The sequence below is a fragment of the Corvus brachyrhynchos genome, unplaced genomic scaffold, assembly GCF_000691975.1.
Source record: "Corvus brachyrhynchos isolate BGI_N302 unplaced genomic scaffold, ASM69197v1 scaffold126, whole genome shotgun sequence".
Lineage (NCBI taxonomy): Eukaryota > Metazoa > Chordata > Aves > Passeriformes > Corvidae > Corvus > Corvus brachyrhynchos.
This window is the reverse complement of record NW_008239283.1, coordinates 9,816,083-9,836,745: the sequence shown is the minus strand read 5'-3', so window position 1 is coordinate 9,836,745 and position 20,663 is coordinate 9,816,083. Positions and strand designations below refer to the sequence as shown.

The 20,663-nt window shown below is 41.3% G+C and overlaps 1 protein-coding gene across 4 annotated transcripts in view; it reads right to left on the bottom strand.

The window, feature by feature from the left end:
- LOC108448138 (actin-fragmin kinase-like) overlaps nt 1-20,657 on the bottom strand; it is a 21,590-nt gene extending 933 nt beyond the window's left edge. Inside the window, exons 1-8 of one of the 4 annotated variants that reach the window (XM_017740135.1) lie at nt 20,157-20,657; nt 12,784-13,046; nt 11,951-12,030; nt 11,077-11,155; nt 9,544-9,590; nt 8,660-8,780; nt 7,561-7,747; nt 3,518-7,222 (exon numbers count right to left, since the gene is read on the bottom strand). In XM_017740135.1, coding sequence (XP_017595624.1) covers nt 6,556-7,222; nt 7,561-7,747; nt 8,660-8,780; nt 9,544-9,590; nt 11,077-11,155; nt 11,951-12,030; nt 12,784-12,946 — 1,344 coding nt within the window. In that variant the 5' untranslated portion in view covers nt 12,947-13,046; nt 20,157-20,657 and the 3' untranslated portion in view covers nt 3,518-6,555. Of the gene's footprint in view, nt 1-3,517; nt 7,223-7,560; nt 7,748-8,659; nt 8,781-9,543; nt 9,591-11,076; nt 11,156-11,950; nt 12,031-12,283; nt 12,354-12,783; nt 13,047-20,156 lie in introns of those variants that run through there. The other 3 variants (XM_017740134.1, XM_017740136.1, XM_017740137.1) reach the window with 3 other exon arrangements.
- Nucleotides 20,658-20,663: the final 6 nt, after the last annotated feature.

Genomic DNA, 20,663 nt, shown 5'->3' with positions numbered 1-20,663 from the left:
GAGTATTGGCTTTTTTTATGCTTGTAAGTCTGAGCCTTACTGCTTATTAAAAGGTAGAAGATTCCCAATTTGAGTATCAAATGTCTTATTCTGGATTAATAATGCAGTTGCCAGCAAAGTTCCTGCAGGAAAAGGGAAGCAATGGCTGCAACAGTCTGCTTCCTGCACAAAGTCAGGACTGTGTGTGGAAACTTGGCACTTGCTATTCATCTGTTTGCTCAGCAGCTGAGCTGGCATTCGCCAGCTACATGTGTTGGGTTTGTAAATAGACAGAATGCAGTAGCATTTTCTTAGGCATGTTTGATATTTGACTCTTCCCGTTGGGTTCAGGAGCTCTGCGAACTGTCATCTTGAATGCCTCCCAAAACTGGAATAACAGAAGTTTACAGTTTTCCAGCACTGCATGTTGAATACCATCCTTAGATTCCTCCCGAGCCATCACAGCAAGTAACAAGTAAATAACGTGTGGTGAGTGTGTCCCCTAAAATCTAAATGGTTCCAAATAACCAGCTGTTATTTCAGCATGGTCAGGATAGCAGTGGTTGGAGGGGAATGTTGTAATTACACAGGTGCACACACAGAGAAACTTCAAAGGGGTAGGGCTTTCCATGATTTTCAGAAACTTAACATAAAAATGCAGACATTTCAACTGGTAAATTGGGAACTGGGAATTTCTAATAGATTTGGGGCTACAAACACAACTCTTCCCAGCAATATCTGATACTCTGAGCAAATATTGACTCCATTTATCTTATTTTTGAAGTATATAAGAGGTAGCTTACTTAGCTAACCCAAATCATTGCTTATATAAGGAGCCTGGCAAGACCAAGGTGACACAGGTTTGTGATCTGAACATGCTGCAGTTTGGCATCACTGTTCTGCCTTGCAGCTAGGGATACTGTGTTACAACATGACTGACTAGCAGGTAATACAGCATTACTCATCACCTGCATTTTATCAATCACAAATAGGGATTTTCCTACAGTTTGTTCCTACAGTTAGTGTTATGAAGTATTAATTAATGCCTGTGTGTTACTGAGGAAAAAGGATTTTCTTACCATTGCTGTACTATTGATTGATTGGCTGTAGGGTCCAAGTGTTTTCTTAAAGTCTATTTTTCGGTATTTATTTAAAGAGATCTATAAATAAAACTTTTGTGTGAATCTGATGTCAGGATGTTGGCAGGTCTGCCAACCACTTAAAAGCTGTAAGAGTTGACAGGAATGAATGAATGAATGAATGCTAAGTGATTGGCTCTAAAAGTAAAAGTGATTTTACTCCAGTCACATTCTGTGATTGGAGTAAAAGGTTTTATAAAAATCTTGGTGTTTATAATAACAAGAGCATCCTAGCCCTTATCTCAAACTGATTAACCTGAGGAGATGCATTTCAGTCTTACTCATTTAAGACCATCAGAGTCTGCATGTGCTGTGTGCAATTACAGGCTTAGGAAATGGGCACTAAAATGTGGGAGTTGAGGCTTTCTTACACCAGAATTAAGGGAATCTCTTCTTTAGTTCAGTGGTAATAGAGTTTAGTATTAGGTAAGTCATATAACATAAATTACCTACTGACCTGTTAATCAGTCATGGTTAATGAATTAGCTTGAATGTATTTGATTTTAAACTTAATTTTTACTCATACTTTGTCAAAGACAGCTGTGTAAGAGCAATGTTTCGGACAATTTTTTGGATGCAACTTTGGCAAGAAAATTTGCAGCCCTGTTAGAAGAGTTCAGATGAACAGCCCAGTTATGTGTGGGTCTGTCTATACAAACTGTTTTCAGTCCTTGCCTGTTCTGCCTTTGTCTGCACCCTGCTCCTTCTTGTTTCATGAAGCAAAGACTTACTGTTGGGATGAGCGTGTCCTTCACAAACAGCACTGGATGTATTTTTCACATTGTGAACATATTCTGGTACAACCCAAATCTACTGGTGAGGTGTTAGCAGCTCTGTTCCACAGCCAGCTAGCATTTAAAGCTCTATCTGGGCACATAGTGTTCCTGAGTCTAGGAAGTTGTAGTATCTATATACATATATACGTAGCTGTTAGACACTGTAATGTCACAGCTTTCAAATGCAGCTGGACAATCATAACTTTTCAACCAAAAAACAGGACCAGTCCATGCTAATGGCCTTTCAGTGACACAGGTGTGATCTGGGTGTGTTTGCTCCGGGTGTTGGCACCACAGACACGAGTGCAGGGCCCTCCTGGCAGTGCTGTGGGGAGATGCAGGTGCTCAGCACGGCCCCTTGAAGCCAGGGCCCGGCTCAGTGTCACAGTGGCTCTGTGTTCCTGCTGGCTGTGAGGAGCAGGCACTGCCCTGCGCAGCACCCACGGAGCCCGGAGCCACAGGATTCTCCTGCACAGTTCACCTCCTTTTGACTGCTTCGCTTGGGCACTCTGCTCCATAAACACACACACCCCTCCCCTACCTGTATAACTGGACAAACTTATTTTTGAAGTATATAAGAATATTTTTTTAGCTAGATTTGTTTTCTTAAAGCCGCACTAACTACTGTATTTTTACTTTTTATATGTAAAGCTTGGCAATAGCTCTCAATGTATAATTTATTTGTTGGGTTTTTTATAAAACGAAGTGCACCCTCTTGCTTCTGTTTGACAACACTGGTGATGTATGTACTGTCTTAGGCACTGCACTGAGATCTGTATTGAAACTGTACATGGGAACAAGTAGATCTGTAGTCCACTCAACCCAGTCTTGGAATGTTTATACTGTAGTTTTGTCTTAAATACACCATGTCAGTGCAAAAGTCTCGCAGAGTCATCTTTCAGCCCCGCCGCGTTACACCGGCACAGCAGTAAGAGGTGGGTCAGCTGGGGCTTGGGACACCGGGCTGCTGCTCCAAACTTCGTCCGTTGTCAGTTAAAGCAGAACTTGGGACAGCACTAAGCTTGCAGGTAAATGCTGAAGAATGAAATGGCTTTTTTTCCAACAGAGCTGAGATTGGCCGGGGGGACTGTCAGGTGTCCAGTGCCTTTGAACAGCAGAGTCCCGAGGGGTGTGCCCAGAAGGGGAGCCTGAGCTGCCCAGTGTGGTTCCAGTGCAGTCCAGTTAACCGAGCACCCTCGCTCTTGTCTCCAGCAAGGGACTGGGCTGTGTTTTCAAGTACAGTATTGCTAATGATTGTTTAAAGGAAACTACTCCCAAGCCCTGACTTTGGGGAAATGCTAAAGAAGGCAGCAAAGGGCAACTAAACCATTTGATCATCTTCATTTCTCAAAAACTATTTGGAAAGTATCAAAAGGAAGAGAAATTATTCCATCCTAATGACTAAGCTCATAGGAAATAATTTCTCTTGTGGCATAATTTTTTGTATAGCTCAAACTGTGATCCCACTAAATCACTGAATTGTTCTTACCAATTCACTTACAACTCAAAAGAATGAAATCTTTAGGTTTTTCTATTATTAACTGAAAAACTCTCTTTGAATATCTGCATTTTAGAAGAAAACATTTCTGCTGTTCATGCATTTTAATGCTCTGAAACCAAATCTTAATTACGGACAATGAGTTTATTGAGATGTTTAACGCTGATCAATCTGTTCTCTTACATACAATTTATGATACAACAGCGCATCTTGTGTCTCACATGAGATTGCCAAGAATGCTGCATCCTTTTGCTTTTGTTCTATGGATTGAATTTCTGTGAGCATATCAGATACGTGCAACATTCCCTGCTTTTCAGAGACATTTCTAAACAGCCAACTTCAGAGGCAGCCCCTTCAGTCCCAGCCAAAATGGTGCGGTTTGTTTTGTTTCTAAATACTTGCCACTAGCTGAAGTAATTCCATTCATTATTTCATGCAGGCCACCACCGAGCTTTCAGGTGGCAGCAGCTTTTAGTCACTCACTTGGGCCTGGGATGAATTCTCATTAACTGCTACAGTTATGGAGAAATACCATAAGCACATCCATGAAGGCTCTTTTCTCCCTCTCTGAAAAGGTGACTGTGGTGGGAAAAGAGGAGTGAAACCATTTGACATGCTCTGAGAACCCTGTGGGTGTAGCTGATAGCACTGACTGAGTTTTGAAAGGGGATATGACCCAGGAAGTGTCACAATGGCGTGAGCAAGAATTGTGTCCCTAGGTCCTGACACTGGGGAGCACTTAAGTATGGGTTGTGCATGCCCAGAGTGGACTGAGGTGCCAGGCACTCCTGTGGGATACAGTCACTTCAAATCCCAAACTCCTTCCCTTCCAGCTTGAGCTCACCCTTGTTTTTCAGAGACCTGGGAATGGCCAGAAGGGGAGAAAGAGCCTCCAGTGGCTTCAGCAAAGCTGCTGTGGCACAGAGCCCCACTTCAGCATCAGGGCTCTCTCCCCTTGCACAGCATTACTGGGGCCAGCTGCAGCTCAGCCTCCCACAAGCCAGCCCTGAGCCCCCATCTCTCGTGCCAGGCCTTTCCCGAGCCCCTGCACTCGTGTCCTGAACAGGGGCAGGGAACAGCGGGGCCCTTAGGGCCGGCTCGAGAGATTTGGGATCTTTTAGGTGATGGAGTGGGTGTGGTGCTGCCACTGCTGGTGCCCCCACCTGACCTGGCACACAGGGAGGGAACGGGGGAGATGGGCGCACTCCAAGCTGCTTTTTCCTGCCCATTCCAAGCCATTGCCTTTGGGCTGGCTCATGTCCCGCCTGCGTTGGCTCGGAGTAAATGTTAAACCCTTCGTGGGGCTGCCAAAGGGAAGAGAGTTTGAGGGGGCAGGAAGAAAGGAATGGCAGAGGCTGGATGGCATTTTCCTGGGGCTCTTGCACATCCCCAGGAAACTGCTACCTGGCAGGAGGCCTTTGCGTGACTTGGAAAAATCACTGGTTTATTGTTGCCCTTTCCAGTTAAATTTCCTTCCCTTGTCAATCCCAGATAAAAGGCTGTGTGTTACGGCAGCTCTCAGGATAATGCCAAAACAGACATGTCAGTCAGCAAAAGGAAAACAAGCTGCTGATTTAAGATTGCAGTGCTGAGTACATGCTCAGCTCAGTCACTGTATTGACGTCCCTTCCAAACAAACCTCCTCCAACTGGGAAATTCTTGTTCTTGGAGGAGAAATTCAAAGCCTGGGCAGCCCTCGAAGCCGGCCGAAGTGCAAGGAAATGACTGGGGCTTGCAGGATCGTGTTCCTTGGTCAGAAAGGTAAGGTCTTTGCTCAGTTTGAAAATACAAACACATATTTTAGACTCATAAAGGTGAAAATGAACACACAGTGATAGGAAATGGAGCAGGCTTTATTCAGATGGCAGTGTACAGTCCTCTCTGTTTCCAGATAAGGGTCATGGATGGTCCAAACAACTCTTAAGTAGCTTTTTGCAAATCCATCTATAATTTTCCTATTGAATTCATGTAACAGCTACTTGTGAAGAGATGATGAAAGTATCTGTAAATATTCTTGAAATCTGTAAATGACTTGAAAGTCATTATTCTTACGAAACTTTTGAAAAGTGATCTTTTCAAATATTTGGAAGTATTAACTTACACTTCCCAGTAATTTCAGACACCAGCAGCTCTTACAGACAGCTGCAGTTCTAGCAGAAGGCTAGTATTTAATAACTTCTATGGAAAGAAATGCTTTGAATACTGGACAATATTACCTTGCAAAACAAGCACTTTTTCTTTACAGCAAAGAAAAACCATACATGAACTCAGAATTTATTAGTATAGAGGGGAAATGTGTAATCAGTACTACCTAGGCTGGCAAAACAGAGATGGAGTTGGGAAGGCAGAAATCCCTTTGTGCCTAAAACATGAGTTACCAGTCAAAACAGCCCACGCTTTGTGTCACTCTCTCAAGCCCTCCTCTTTCTGTTCTCTCCCCACCCTGCCATGGGAAATCAAACCCTTTTGATTCTGTGCATTGTAAAAGCCAACACTCATTTGGCAAATCCTTTTTTCTTACAGGTATAGTGCCCTTCCTCTGGTCCTTGCTGATGATTTTCAGGGGGCACTCATCGTTTCAATTCCTCAAGGTTATATACAATCCTTGAACATCTTCTAGAATTCAGTTGCTGATTTGTCTGTTGAGTTCCTTTGTTGTAGCCCATCTCATGTTGCAAATATGTTGTGCAAAGAACACTCAAGAAAATAAAATCTTAAAAATCTTACAGAATGTTCCTATTAAGATTAATTGAATCCCTCAAATGTGACTGTATTTCTCTCTTATGCCAGTGCAAAACGAGCAAGCTTTGCCCCTGAAATGGCATCTTGTGGAGCCCATAGGGGTTACTGCAGTTCTGATTTTCAAGGCAGCATTGGCCGCTGCAATTTGAAAGGATATGAAGTGACCAGGAGAAAAGTAACAAAAAGAGCAGCATTCCAACAAGCTCCTCTCAGAAATCACAACTTACATGCAAGTTGTGACTTAAATATATGTCGGGTTTTGTTAACATTGTAAAAAATCTGTTCACAGCAAGTATGAGAAGGTTTAATTATTTTTTTCCCCAGCGTGCTGATAGGAAGCTGAAGACAGTTGCAAGCAGTTGGTTTTCCACCTACTGCCACGGTGGTGGAAATTTATTCTTTCACTTTGCAAGCAAAGCAATCACAAGCAATCGAACTCCATTTGCCTGAAGGAGATCTCAGAGAAGCTGGACAAAGGTTTGCCCCCGATGAGCAGCAGTGTGTTGGTACTGCTGATCTCACCCCCCGCAGCCGTGCACCTGCAGTCAGTTCCCTCCTCTTCACCCACAGCCTCAGCAGCAGCAAAAGCCTCTCCCGAACAGAGCGAGAGATGGAGAGATTTGTCCTTGGACAAAGAGCTCCTGTCTCTGTTTGGGCCTAGTCCTGCCTCTGAAGTGGACTGGAAGGCAGGGAGTTCTGCTGGCTCCAGGGGCAGGCTGAAGGTTTTCATTTCGATGGCGTTGCTCCGCTCCGTGGGCTGTGGGCGGAAGTTGCTGCAAAAGCCAGAGTGCCTCAGGATGGGCACCGTCTGGGGATGGTCCTTCTGCTCCCTCGTCCAGGGGCTGGGGAATGTATCAGTGAAACCTGAGGTAGTTTGGAAATCTGCACCAATTCCTAAGATGCAGTGATACATTTTAGGAGAAAAGTTTCCCTTTGTAGTACTACTAAGCTTCTTCCATGTCTGTGTGTTGAAATGATACTTCCAGAGGTCATCATTAGGGCTGGAATTTGAAATCCCTCCACCAAAAACCAGCATAGAGTCTTTGCAGACTATCGAAGCATGACCTACCACCGGAGGAGGTCCTTGGCTGAAGGTAAGAGAAACCAGCAGTTAAGGGGAGACCAACAAGAAACTTAGCACTGATTTTTGCTTCTGTTTTCCTTTTGACTCAGAAAGATGACTGTTGAACAGCTGCATTGGGACATCAAAATTACACTGCTGACAGCTGCATCAACACCTTGCCAACAGCTCTCCCGAGCAAAGCCAACTGGAGCCCCAGGGATGGCAGCAGCACTGTATCCTGATCTGAACAATCCCTACAATTACCAAGAGGGCATCGTCCCCCTCTCTGCCTGCACGCAGTATCAAATAGTAAGATTAACTCTCTTTCTCTGCTCTTTAAGTGTAACCAATAGAATAGTTTACCTTGTTCTGATGCTGGACCAGCTGCTGCTTCCAAAGTCCCACCTCCACAAGTCCCTCTGTTCAGTGAGCCCCATCAGCCCCCCGAAGAGGTACATGGCTGTGTGATAAACCACAGCCGAGTGGCCGTGCCGAGCTCCGGGGCTGCTGCTGTGACTGGGGCTGGAGACACACATCCACTTCCTTGTATCTGAAACACAAATACTGATTTATAGATGGATCAAATTTACCTGACCATTTGAAAAAGGATTTCTTTCATGGAGGAGGTAACTATTCAGTTGGAGAGTAAGGGTTTCTGCTCTAAGCTTATTATAATATGAGTTAACAGCTTAAAATCTGACACTGAAAATGTGCATTTTAAAAAATCGGTTTTGAAATAAACTTTTAATGAAAATGTCAGATGCCTTGTGACAGATGCCATGGAAATTTTATTTACAGAGTAGTTTTTCCTACGACTTTGTCAGTTCATTAACTCTGACACAGAAAGATACTTTCCTGGCTGTTAGAGGGGAAAAATCGGTCAACAAAAACATTAATTCATTAATGTCTCTGCTTATTCTCCCTGTGAGGGAAGGAAGGATGAGATAAACCCATCATTTGTTTCAAAATAGTGACAGAATGGCCATCAGATAACAAGTTATGCATTTAGGAAATCTCTGGGAATCATCTGGTTTGCAATGACCAGACTGGTAATGAATATGTTAATAAACTATCTCCTGTCAGGTTTGGCTCCCCGTGGTCAGTTGGAGATTTGAGATCAAAAGATGGCATTAATAGGCTGAAATCAGGGTCTCTGCTGCATCTGAAGGTTTTTGGTAATCCCTGAAGAATTTTAGTGAATAGTAAACAAACATTCTCCCTGATTTTCACCTGTAAAACTGGTAAATACTGCAAAACTTCTTCCAGTGTAATAGTCTAATTAATTTCAGCCAGCAATTAATTGAATTGACAGAACTTACCACTAAATGTTGTCAAAGAGAAGCCAAAACTAACTTAGAGCATTTCTACTGATAAGAATTTTCTTAGCAGAGCAAGCCATGCTCTCCTGCTGCAGCTGTTGTTTTACACTGGATCAAAACCTTATCCTGCTTTTTTAACTTACCAAAATGGAATGCCCAAAACTCCTGAGAAATGCCCTTGATGCCAAAGTATCCCCCATAGATGTACATGCTGGAATGGTACACAACTGCACTGTGACCTTTTCTGTTAGCTGGTGCAGAGCTCTAGAACAGTTCAATAAGACAAAAACCTACTAAGTCATATCAGCAGCAATGTCTGTCTTGGAAATACACTTTTTTTTTTTTTCCCCCCACAAATGAACCCTGCAGTCCCAAACTTTCTCTTGACTCCTCCATCAAGCACACATAACCAGAGTGATAACTCTGTCACGTCTTAATAATTTTTTGGGTGTAATTTCAAGGTATATAAGCATTGTGAAGATGAAGTTTCAGTAGCAAAAAATTAGTGATTCTTTATGTGTAGTGATACAAAACCAATCTCAAAAGCCCAAGCCATAAATGCTTCCACTCAGGTTTCAATTAGAAGTGGCAGTAACTCAGTAAGTCCACGTGTTCAGACTGAAGAAATAAAAAATGCTGCAGCACTTCACGTTCCAAAACGTATTAGCGTGGCTGCCAATCTGTTTTCACAACCCTACTTTTAAAAGCACAGGCTTCACGTATGGTTGCAATACTCCATTTAAAATTAGTTTTCTTGATAAGGATTTCAGAAAAACAGAAGCAGCAGCAGAGGAGAAGACTTAACTTCTTATATAGGACTTAAAATTTAAGAGCAGTATTTTTAAACACTGTTTTGAAGAAGGAAAAAGCCGTAAGTTATTGAAAGTGCAAAGAAATAAAGTATAGCCACATGTCTCTGAAGAGATGAGATTGGAACTGTTTGGGGGAACATATTTCAAAGCAATCTGTTTAATCAACAAAGCAACAGGCATTTGATTCACACATTCCCCACTTCCTGGCTCCTTACCTCCGTCTCTGCTGGTTCGTTGCAGCTCTCTGTCCATCTTGCGGAATCTGGGGGATTGAGTTAATAAAGTGCAGTTTAGATCCCACACCACAAGAGGACACTCCTCCCACAGTAATTGTTCAAATTACACAGCTCATTTTCAAGTAAGTCTCGTCCTGGTGTTTTCTACTGACAAGGTTGAAGAAATCCCACTAAGACAGCAGCACCAAGCAGGACACACACTTTGAACAGTTTTCCTCTATCCTTATCTGATACAGAATCACACAGGTACCACACTGTTTTCCTGTTTCCTCAAGCTAAATTTCACAATGCAGAAATAACCTATGATTTTCATCACTTTATGAACATGTAGGACTCCCAGATTTCCTGATGGATGTATGGTTCTTTCTACTTACCACATACACCTTATTATGGCAGACTTATTCTTTCTTATTCTTTCTCACAGGTCCTTTAAACAGCCCTCAAATAACAGCCAGAAATCACAGATCTGGGATCACCGTGAAGGAGAGGAAATATCAGATACCCAGCACCAGAGGTACAATGAGAAATCAGTGCAAGCTTGCATTACTTAAAGCTGTTCTTGCCAAAAGATTTTAAATAATAACTATGAAACTGCTAGACACACAACTAATGTTGAATAACTCATTTCTAATTTCCACTGATAAGTACTGTGAGTAATAAGATGCTTTCTCCTAGAATATGTTCTGAGGCTTTTCTTTCTTCCAGCAGGTTATCTCAGACAACTGGTGGAAAACACAAAGGAAGGATTGAAAAAACCCCATTGACTTAAGGTTACATAGTGAAGTAGCAAAAGAAGCCAGGAAACATAAATCTTGATCTGGACACCAGATTTACTGGCACAAGAAGAACTGAGCCTCTCTCTCCCCTTCCGATCTGACATCAAAATAACAGCCATTACTGTACACAGGATTTCCAAAGGGAAAATCCATGGTGTATGACACTGCTATTAAATCCAAATGCTGCACTGTTTTTATTAGAACATACACTTATGAGATCCCAAATATTTGTTCTTAGGAGAAAAAAAATCTGTGTTATAAAATGTTGATGTTAATTTCCCACCTTATTTAATTATATTTGATTTCTCCTGCTCCAGCTTGTGTTTCTTCAGCAGAAGTACAAAATGAGATATACATTACTAATCTACTTTCTTCGATAAGAGCTTGGTTTTTAAAATGTATATAGCATAAAAATAAAAATTAAATAATACATGAATTATCAGGTCTTATGATCAAATAGTAAATTTAAGAAGGAGAGAGGGAGGAATGGCAATTCTGAGACCTTAAAATACATAAAATTTTCCCATAAAATACTCTCTAATTGAAGTAAGAACTGACTCTCTGATATCTTAACAACCTAATTTTTGGGGGAAAATACGCACACAGTTTTACACACATTACTTAGCTTAGGGAAGGCTCTGTTACAAGCAGCAGAAACCAATTTGGTTCTTACTATTTATTACTGCCTATGGACTTGGAATTTCCCATGGAAAAAACTGGCTATTGTGTATCCTACCAATGTCATATATCCAGAGAGGAGTTCTTGCTTGTGTGAAAGCAGAATCCACCATCCCACCAAAAATATACAGTCTGCCCTGCAAAATGCAAAAATATTTGTTGCTTACAGGAAGGCACATAGCATGAAAATAATTTTTAAAACAATTCTTAAATGCAAAGGTTGCTATCAGCAAAATATAGTTAACAACGTGATGATCTTTTTAACAATTAATCCCAAAAAGCCACCAACTTTTAATTATTCTCTCTTTATTCTCTCCCAGTGGGAAGCCCTGATGAACATTCTGCCGTTTAACGGGGACGGCATTTCAGAATCACTCGTTCCTCGTCAGCCTGGGGCAGCTTCAGGGCTGGGAATCTGGAGCTCTCTTGATGCATTGCTCAGGTAATATTGGATTATGCATGTTTGTAGAAATATTTCATTGTGTTGTAGCTGCTGATATCCTAAATTCTATCTTCCCCTTGCAGGCAGGGCTGTAATTCTTACTTTCCTTCACTCCCCCGTCCCTCTTCTACACGAGTTCTTTAGTGAGTGAATGTTTTTATGCCGTGGCTGATCATGCAAATGAATTCAGAGCAACTGTTACAACTGCACAGATAAGTCAGAGAATGTGCTGCCAGGGTCTTTATCTGGTATTACTGCTACTTACTGAGCACTGGCTGAGGAAACCAGGGGGCTGCTGCAGAGCTGAATTACTGTCACTCTGTTCGGAAAGATTCCCAAACATTGGTACAGCTACATCCAGAACTGCACCAACACAAAAATACCTTCTGGGCATAGTATTTCTGTGCATAATAATCTATGGCATTTTATTGCACTGTATAGTAGGAAATAAAATGTCAGGATATGGACAATATAAATCTTGGTCTACTACCTTATAAGCCACCATTGAATGTTCTTCCAGTTCTTCTGGACCATCTCTTGAGCAATCCAACATTTCCCATTCATTTTTCACTGTAAATCAAAGCTGAAGTTAAGATAGTGGTGCATTCAACACATAAACAGCTAGGAAAAGGTGAAAAGGTGGGCTTTGACTGTGGCTGTGCTGCTCAAAATTAAGTGTTTTGTCATCTTTCCTCTCTGTTAGTTCAGAAGATACTCTCCCAGAAATTAAATACATGCATTTTTCTATTTAGCAAATTTAAATACAAGAGTAATAGTTACATTTAAATGTAATACTTGTTACTGCTTGTATTTTAATTGTTACCTTCATCAAAACTCGACAATTCCATGAGCATGAAGTGCAGCACAGTTCTGGTTTATTCCAGTAACAACAACTGAACAGGGAAAACCATACATCAAGTCAAAAAATACAAAGGCTTATATTTGATAGTGCATTGATAATACAAACCTACAAGGTATTGTATTCACGTGTTCCTTTGTGCACCTTTACATGCATGAACTATTTCTGTGTTATAAAGTCAGGAAAGCTCTTTGATATCCCTTGCTAGAACCAGGATATTTTAAATGACTCAGTATTTATGGTTGAGAAAAGATAAAAACCCAAAAGGAGCTGAACTGAACTCAAAACGTTGTGGGACACCTACAAGAGGAACAAACACCCCCATCTGCCCAATGAAAAAAAGCAGTTTATCCATCCCTGTGACAGAAAGACTCTAAATGAGGATAACGTTAAGTACAATGTATCCTCAATTTCACGATGGCTGGATGTAGAATCCTGCCATACAAGAGAAGGGGCCAGCTCACCTGTGTAGTATCTCCAGAAGTCCCTCAGCGTGGTGCTGCTGCGCCCTCCGTAGAGATAAACAAAGCCTCTGCAAACAGCACAGGCGTGCTTGTAGCGGTCACAGGGACGCGCCTGCTGCACTCGGGCACCTTCCCACGCACAGGGGGCAGCGCTGCCTTTCATGCTGATAACCAGGATCTTATCCAAGGATTAACTCGCAAAGGGCAGCCATGTCAGAGGAGGGTCCCAAAATATCAGGGACAGGGCCTAAACCCTGTTTGGTCTGCAAAAAGACAAAAAATAAGTTTAAAAAAAAAATAGGGAAAAAGGAAAAGTGTCCACCTTGTGATAAAATGTTACTGTGTTTTCTTTTCAATCCCATCAAAATCAACATGACAACTTTGTCCATCTGTGATAATACACTAACTTGAGTAAAGCACCTGAAATTCTGACTCAGATTCTTGTATCAGTGAGGTTGGGACAGGAACATTCCTGGAGATGAAAGTTTTCCAAGGAATATCAGTGAACTGAAATGAAGCTCCAACACCCTACATTTGCAATACCAAGGCTTGGTCTTTTTTCACTACTAAAGGAGTACTTTAGACAAACTTGTACTTAAAAAAAACTTTTGAAAGAGTGAATATTACAGATGGAAGTAATGCATTAGCAGTTGTCCAGAATTTGTTTAGACTTTTATCTGTAAACTGGCTGAAATTAGGATGCATCTGGAAAAAAATGACACCAGCCCTTCCCATGCCACAAGATGTCACTGTGTTCTGTGAAGACACAAGCACCAGAAAAACATTCTTCTATTAATCCTTTTCAAAACAGTGGCTTATTTTAACACAGATTATTTTACAAAGCACACCCAAAAAGCCCCCAAGATTAGGCCAAATTTTGGAATTTGTGTTGGTAATGTGTCTGAGGTGACTTGTCACTAAAGGAGGTGACAAAGTCTCCCAGTTCCAAGACCTTTTCAGTGAAAGCCAGATTCCAGCTGCATTGAGAACCCAGAATGGAAATCAATAGGGAAGAGTCTGTCAGTATGGCCACTTAGTTAACTCTTCAGCACTGCAAAGTAATGCCTGTTTTCCACAGGTACACTGTTCTACACCCTTAACTCCTCTGGTTTAAGCAGGTGTGTGTTTAACTTCCCAGTGGATAAAATCAGAGACAGTCACAGCTCAACAGAATGATCATGCAGCAAATTCATTGGTGCCACCTCCTCCCTCACGACTGTAGCAGATGAGCACTGGCAGAGCCATCACTGCTCCAATTTGCTGCTGCTGTCCCAGGTGCAGAGGCAAGGTGTGTGTCCAAAATTCAGCCACTCCAGTTCACAGCCACACTGTGGCTGGTTTTGGCCACTGCTGAAGGAAGGACCTGCCAGCAAAGTGCCAACATCAAATCTTCTGGAAAGAAGGATGGTCTTTATACCACACACTACCTGCTCAAATGGTCATTTATCTGATGGTAATGTGTAAGTCCAGGGCAAGTTTCACGTAATTTGAGGAAGAACAAAGATTACAGTAAAACAAGCTAGATACAAAAGCTAGTTATATTTCATATTAATATGAAATGATTGTATCTAACTTAATTTACCATCCAATTAATCTCTTAAAATTTACCCTTTTAAAGACTGGAATATATTCAGTGACCAAAAGATGCTAGAGAATCTCTTGCAGCATATTCAGGCAAGATTAACTACTTCAATTTTGTTGGAGTTTTTTTTATGCAAACCAATATTGTAAGCTATTACTGTAGAAACTGAAGTATATTCTTTGTATGTTTTCTCTGAAGGAATACAAAGATGGGTGGCATTTACCAAGGTGTGCATTTCTCATGTCCAGGGGAATTAACAGATATGAAGTAATGACATATTATAGGTGTGTAGGTCCATAATGCTTTCTGGCATCCTTTGGAAAAGGAAAAAGAAGCTGAAGGCATGAAACAGGGATTATCTCCCTAACTCTGCTAAACTGCTGTGCAACCACAGCCAAATCATTCACTTCTACAGCTAAATGGGGACAGTCACTTCCTTAGTACAACACTTCAAATTTGCTGATGCAGTGCTGTGTAACAGTGCCAAGGTATTACTGCTATTGATATAATTTACTCTGAAAAGGGTGATAGGTTAGTTACTAATACTTTACAGAGGTAAAACAGCCTTGTCCCCTTGCGGTTTGGGGTTTTTTTCTCAGTTATAAAGCTGGTTATCTTTCTTCCTACATATTTCTGCTTGTTATTCTTCCTCCAAGCCTTGCCTCCTATTGTACAAATGTTCAGAGAAGATGACAGCCCTGATTTCATATAACAGATTAGCAACAAAGTCCTGTCCAGTTGTTTATCTACCCCAGCTGAACTCTTGCAAAGCAGGCGAGCAGGATGGGATAACAAAAGGCCAAGCTGGGATGGACTGAATGGGTGTCTCCTCCCAGTGACACCTTTTGAGCATCGGCTGACCCTTGTGAATCTCGGCCATTTACTCTCAGCTAAAGCATTCTTGGAAGCAGACCTACAATCCCTAACAATCACTTAACTGCTCCACTTCAGGCTTGGGGAAAAAACCCCACCAGGTTAATCATGAATCTTGCCTTTCATCGTTGGTATTTTAAACGGCAAACTTGACTCCCGGATTGCCTGTCTATAGAACCCAGCCCACCAGAGTTCATCTACTGTCAACCTCAGCAGTCCCACTTCCAAAGAAAAGCTGCTCCTCTTCTGAGAACAAGTCACAGAGCCATGTCCTGTGTCATGCACCACTGACCTCAGTTTCAACTTGATACAATATCAGTTATCCAATAGGAAGCTCTGACTTCAGGAAAAAAAAAAAATCCAAAAAGACAACTCTAAACATTTTTATCCAACTTTTTGGTTTTTTTCCTGAAACAGCTGTAGCACACACAAAAATGTCTGCTGCTCTCCAAAGTCTTCTGCCATTCCATTCTAAAAATAGCTCCTGTGCAATCAATCCCAATTGTTAAAGGGCTGGAGGAGCTGAGTCGAGGGCCTGGAGAGCTGCAATTAGTGCAGTAACTATAGCACTGAGCGTGTATCAATTAATGGTGCCTCACTACTGTTTCATAATACAAATAATTCAGGAAATGCAGCAAGACAGGAATTACTTCAGGAAATGTAGTTTATATGTTCATTATATAATTATTTATATTTCTGATAGATGTGGCTTCTCAGACAAATGATTTATTTATTTAAAGTATTGCTTAAATAGATCTTCATTAAAGCTTTTTTCTACCTCTGGCCCCTTGATTCATTTCCATCTGTTTTCAATATGCTCAGAAAAGCTTCCTTTTTAAAATGATCAAGCCTTTTGGAATACAATGAGATATGGAACCACTCATATGGGGGGGGGGCGAGGGGGAGGGGGCAGAAGGAGATCTTGTTCTGTTTTGGGGCTTTTTTGTTAATGACCCAGTTTTCTGAACTCAAGCCTTGAACCTTTCAAGGCAGAACACTGCATTTTCTCACTAGACAACTTGATGTGTTACTGCTCTTCAAAAATAATAACAGATCTTCCCATTTGCACTTATCCTAGAAACCTTGGCTCTAGCAGTGGTTTTATTGTAAGTCTTGTTTTAATGGGACTGCCTGCATGAATGGGGAAACTTTGGAGACTTGCAAGGCCCTTACCAAGTTTTAGAAACAAACCCAACTTGTTTAGAATAGAGAAAAAGGCTTTTTTTTCAGTATATCATGTTTATTTGCAGTGCTTCACTATGTGTGATAAATTTAGTATCCTCTGGTTTGCTATTTTATTTTTTCCTAAACTCAAGATAACCTGAACTGTTTCTGTGGTGGGGTTTTTTTGGTTTGGTTTGGTTTTTTTTTTTCAAAATATAGGAAGTAATTTTCAGAGAAGCTCAGCTTCAGAGTTTCAACCTGAAAGTGTGAATGGCTCTAGGACCATAGGGTGTCTGTGACAGTTCTGTATTATTAAAATTCTGAACTGAAATAAGGGCCTGGCGTTGCCACGTGTTGTAAAACATGCAGTTACCACATGACTGAGCTTACAAGTGCAGGAGTCAAGACAAAAGAAAGAGAACAGAAAGAGGTATTGCTTCTTACAGGGAGAAGCTGAAGGACAGAAAGAGGACTTGTAAAATGGCAAATCAAAGCAGAAGACACAGCTCCATCCTGATTTCAGAGTTCACAAGAATGACAAGTACTTTCAGGTAAAATAATAACAACCCTGTTGTCTGTATAAAGCTTACAGCAGACATACTAAAAACTGGCAAAAAAACTGAGAGGCTTTTGAGTAACTCTTAGGCGAATTTTAACAAGTTTAGGGCAGTATTCATAAACATTATCACTGTGATATCTCAGTGCTTCAAAATGCTTTTAGACATGAACAAGTATTTTAAAGAGGGTAACTCTTCTGAAACAGCCACATATAATCACAGTTTCTATACGCTGAAAGGCTCGGTGTGGAACTGCTCCTTCTGGAGTGAGCAGTGCCACAGCACCGAGGGCATTGGCACCTTCACTGCACAACAGACAAAAACATCATCGATCTCTCCCAGAGAAAAGCTCACTGCCTGCTTCTGGAGTTCTGCAGGCAAGATACTGCTTTTCTTTAATTCAGATCACATTAATATTAAAGCTCTAATTTTAGAAGTTCATAATAAATTTATGTTTGCGTATCATTCCAAAATTAAATTTTGCAAATTGACATTATTAATATATTGTCTTTTGTTTTTTCTGGAAGCTTTCACCCAGAAATGAAAATCCTTTAGCCATTAGTGCTTTGTAGCACTATTTCATCTCTATTACAAAGTGATCTCTTAAGTAGTAATAAATTAACTTATTAAATAAATATAAATATATGCAGTAGTATTTTCTGTATGCTAGGTATATTTCTTATTTTTAAGTAAACAAATACAAAAATAAAAACTTGGTTTAGAATAATACAGTAAACATTTCATCTATTTCCCAAAAATGGTAGAGGAGGAAGTACCTGGAAAAAAGAAATTCAGTATTTAAAATATTTCTGGGATTGTTACATTTTTATACACACTTCTAGCATATGAATCAGGAAATTACCTTTCCCACTGTATTTAAATATGTTTCATGGTGCAGATGAAAATTAATGCATTTTTACCACCTTAGTTTCCTTAGTAAATTAAAACTTCATTTGCTGGGGAGTTTTTGTTTAGTTTTTGTTTGTTAGTTTTTTGATAGGGTTTTTTTAAAGAATGGGGCTTTTTAATAAACTAAAAATTAATATAGTTTTGATTAGTAGATCTTCCCAGGTAATCTTTTAATTACAATTTACATTTGCAATTAATCATTTGACTGTATCTCAATTTTGAATGAAGTTTCTGAGAACGAACTTCTCTAAATACACATCCATGGGTGGCACAAGTATAGCACGTTATGGATATATAAATCCAGGGCACCAGCCTGATCAAAAGTGTAGGCTCGTAATCAATGTGTGTATGGGTTTTATTTATTTATGGTCCTTAGTAGGCTATTTACTTCAGGAACCTAATCTGCTTTTCAAATCTTATTTAGGGTCCTGTTGGTGACTCCAGCCATAGGCACAACTCAGTCTCTGTTGTGGTCTTACCACATAAAATGGAATGGACACCCTGGCTGTGAAGTGTCGCTGCAGCAGGAGGCTCTTCAGAAATTACTGGAGACAAACAGGTGATTTTTCATCTTCTAGATATGACAGAGGGAGGAAATAGAGCTCCTGGTTCTCAGACTTTATGATAAAAGAAATGAGAAATTCCCACCATGTTCGCAGGGCAGTCTTAAGATGTATTTGGCCTTTTACCCTTTCCTTGGAAGTAATTTGTACTGTCACCACTGGAGCAGGTCATTTCAATGCACAGGTCATCACCCCTTTGCCCAGAAATAGCAGTTTTCAGTGTTCCTAGAAGGCATCATTCGGGGATTTCACAAAAACTAACTAGCTGGATTCTTTCAAGCTACAGTAGGCAGCTGCCCTGGAGATTGAATGTAATAAATCTGTCCTTAGGTGTGACTGAATGCATCTTCTTGACAGCTTGTGACCTGCAGCTGAAGTAACTTCAAAATACTTTATTTCCTAAGGGAGACTCTACTCACACTAATATACAAAATCATCTAGGTTAGGAAGAAAGACTGGTTGACAAAGGAGTCAGTGGCTGCTCAGCCTGTCTACTCTCCTCAGGCACGAATTATGGTACTAGATTATACAGCTGAGAGTATATCAGTGAAAAGCTATTATCTTCCATTAAAAACAAAAAGTCTGCACTGAATTTTACTTGTTTGTTCTTTATATTCCCTGACTGAGGAAAAGAAGCATCTAATAAAACACTCAGTCACACTTAAAACTTAATGCCACACTTCATGGAAGATAGACATTGTGTTTTTCTTGTCCCCGTGACATTTTGCCCTTAGACAAACATACAGCAATGAGATAGAGAAGATATACAAGGTTATGAGAATAGCAGAAGCTGTAGCTTGAAGAAATATGAAGGAGGAAAGAGAGGACATTTGGCAATGAGAATAATACAAAGTTCCAGCTGGCAAATATTAAAACGTCCAGATACCCTGTTAGAATCAGTATGAATTTAGATTATATTGTATGGGAGAAGTCATGAGAGACTTGTGTGAGAAAGACTCAGATGGCACAACTGGAATGACTGTCAGTCATGACTGGAGGAAAAGCTGAGTACAAAAAGATCTTTTATAGGGAAGATGAATTTACACCATCAGGTGAAAGATGGTTGCATAAAAACATGATATAATTGCATAGCTGGAATAGATTGCATAGAGAGGATTTTAATTGCATTAATCTGGCAAGGAAAACAAAGGTGTCAGCTGACAAACAGCAATAATAACTGATCGTTCATAATAACCTTGATGCCAACAGTTACTGGGCTGCACCATCAAATGGAAAAAAAAATCAGACCCACATCATTTCAATATATAAAGGAGACAGAAAGCATATGAGTAACTTTACACATACACGTTGTCGCTCCAAATTCAAATGGAATTACTCATGTGAATAAAACCAGTGATATGCATGAGCCTGCACAATGTAGCCTAGATACCAGAGCAAAAGAAGGACCAACTCTTTTGTCAGAAGCCTGAAAAAATGTTTTGCAAGCTGTTTTCATATTCAGACTCCAAATGACAGAGTCCATTTTGGACTGGAGTCCGGCCTTCTGAAAAATTCTCACTCCCAGCTGACATGGTCCAGTATTCATCACAAGCCAGATGCACTTTGGCTTGGGTTTTGGATGGTTGCATTTCTTTGTTTGTCTTTTGCTCGGTAGAAGGCATTTGGTGCTTCATGCTCTTTGACTGTGGAAAAGGGAATGAGTAAGAGGAGGGTGGTATATCTCCTAAATTGGAAGCAGGCAGTAAGAGCTCTGGCAATCCCTACCACAGACCTCCTGCGCAGCATCGCGGAAGTGGCAGGTCCCTGTCCCCAGCGGTCTCCTGGCTGCTGAGTGCTGACGGCGCTTCCTTCCTTTCACGCGCTTTTGTTTCCTTTCGTACCTTTGAGTGAAAGCGACTCTGTGCACAGCTGCACACAGCTGTACCACAGCCCCGCTGTCCGGCAGCACCGCGGTGTGCACGGCCAGGCTGTGCCGGCGTTCCCTGGGATGCTGGGTGTGCATGAACGCTGCTCCGTGCCCTCCCCGCCTTCCCTCTGCGCTCCTTCTCCGCCCGGAGCTCCGGGCGCTGCTCCTCGGCGGGCCCCGGGCTGGCTCTGGCTGCTGCAGGTGCCCCCGCCCGCGGGCAGGCCTCACCGCCCTCTCTTCTGCTCCCCACCAGGGCTGGGCTCGTCCTCACAGAGACAGGGGAGAGGAAAAGAAAAGAAGGAAAAATAGTCTCATGAGCCGGCATGGGGCCAGGGGTGCACTCAGCCTGGCCGCGCCCGCTGCCG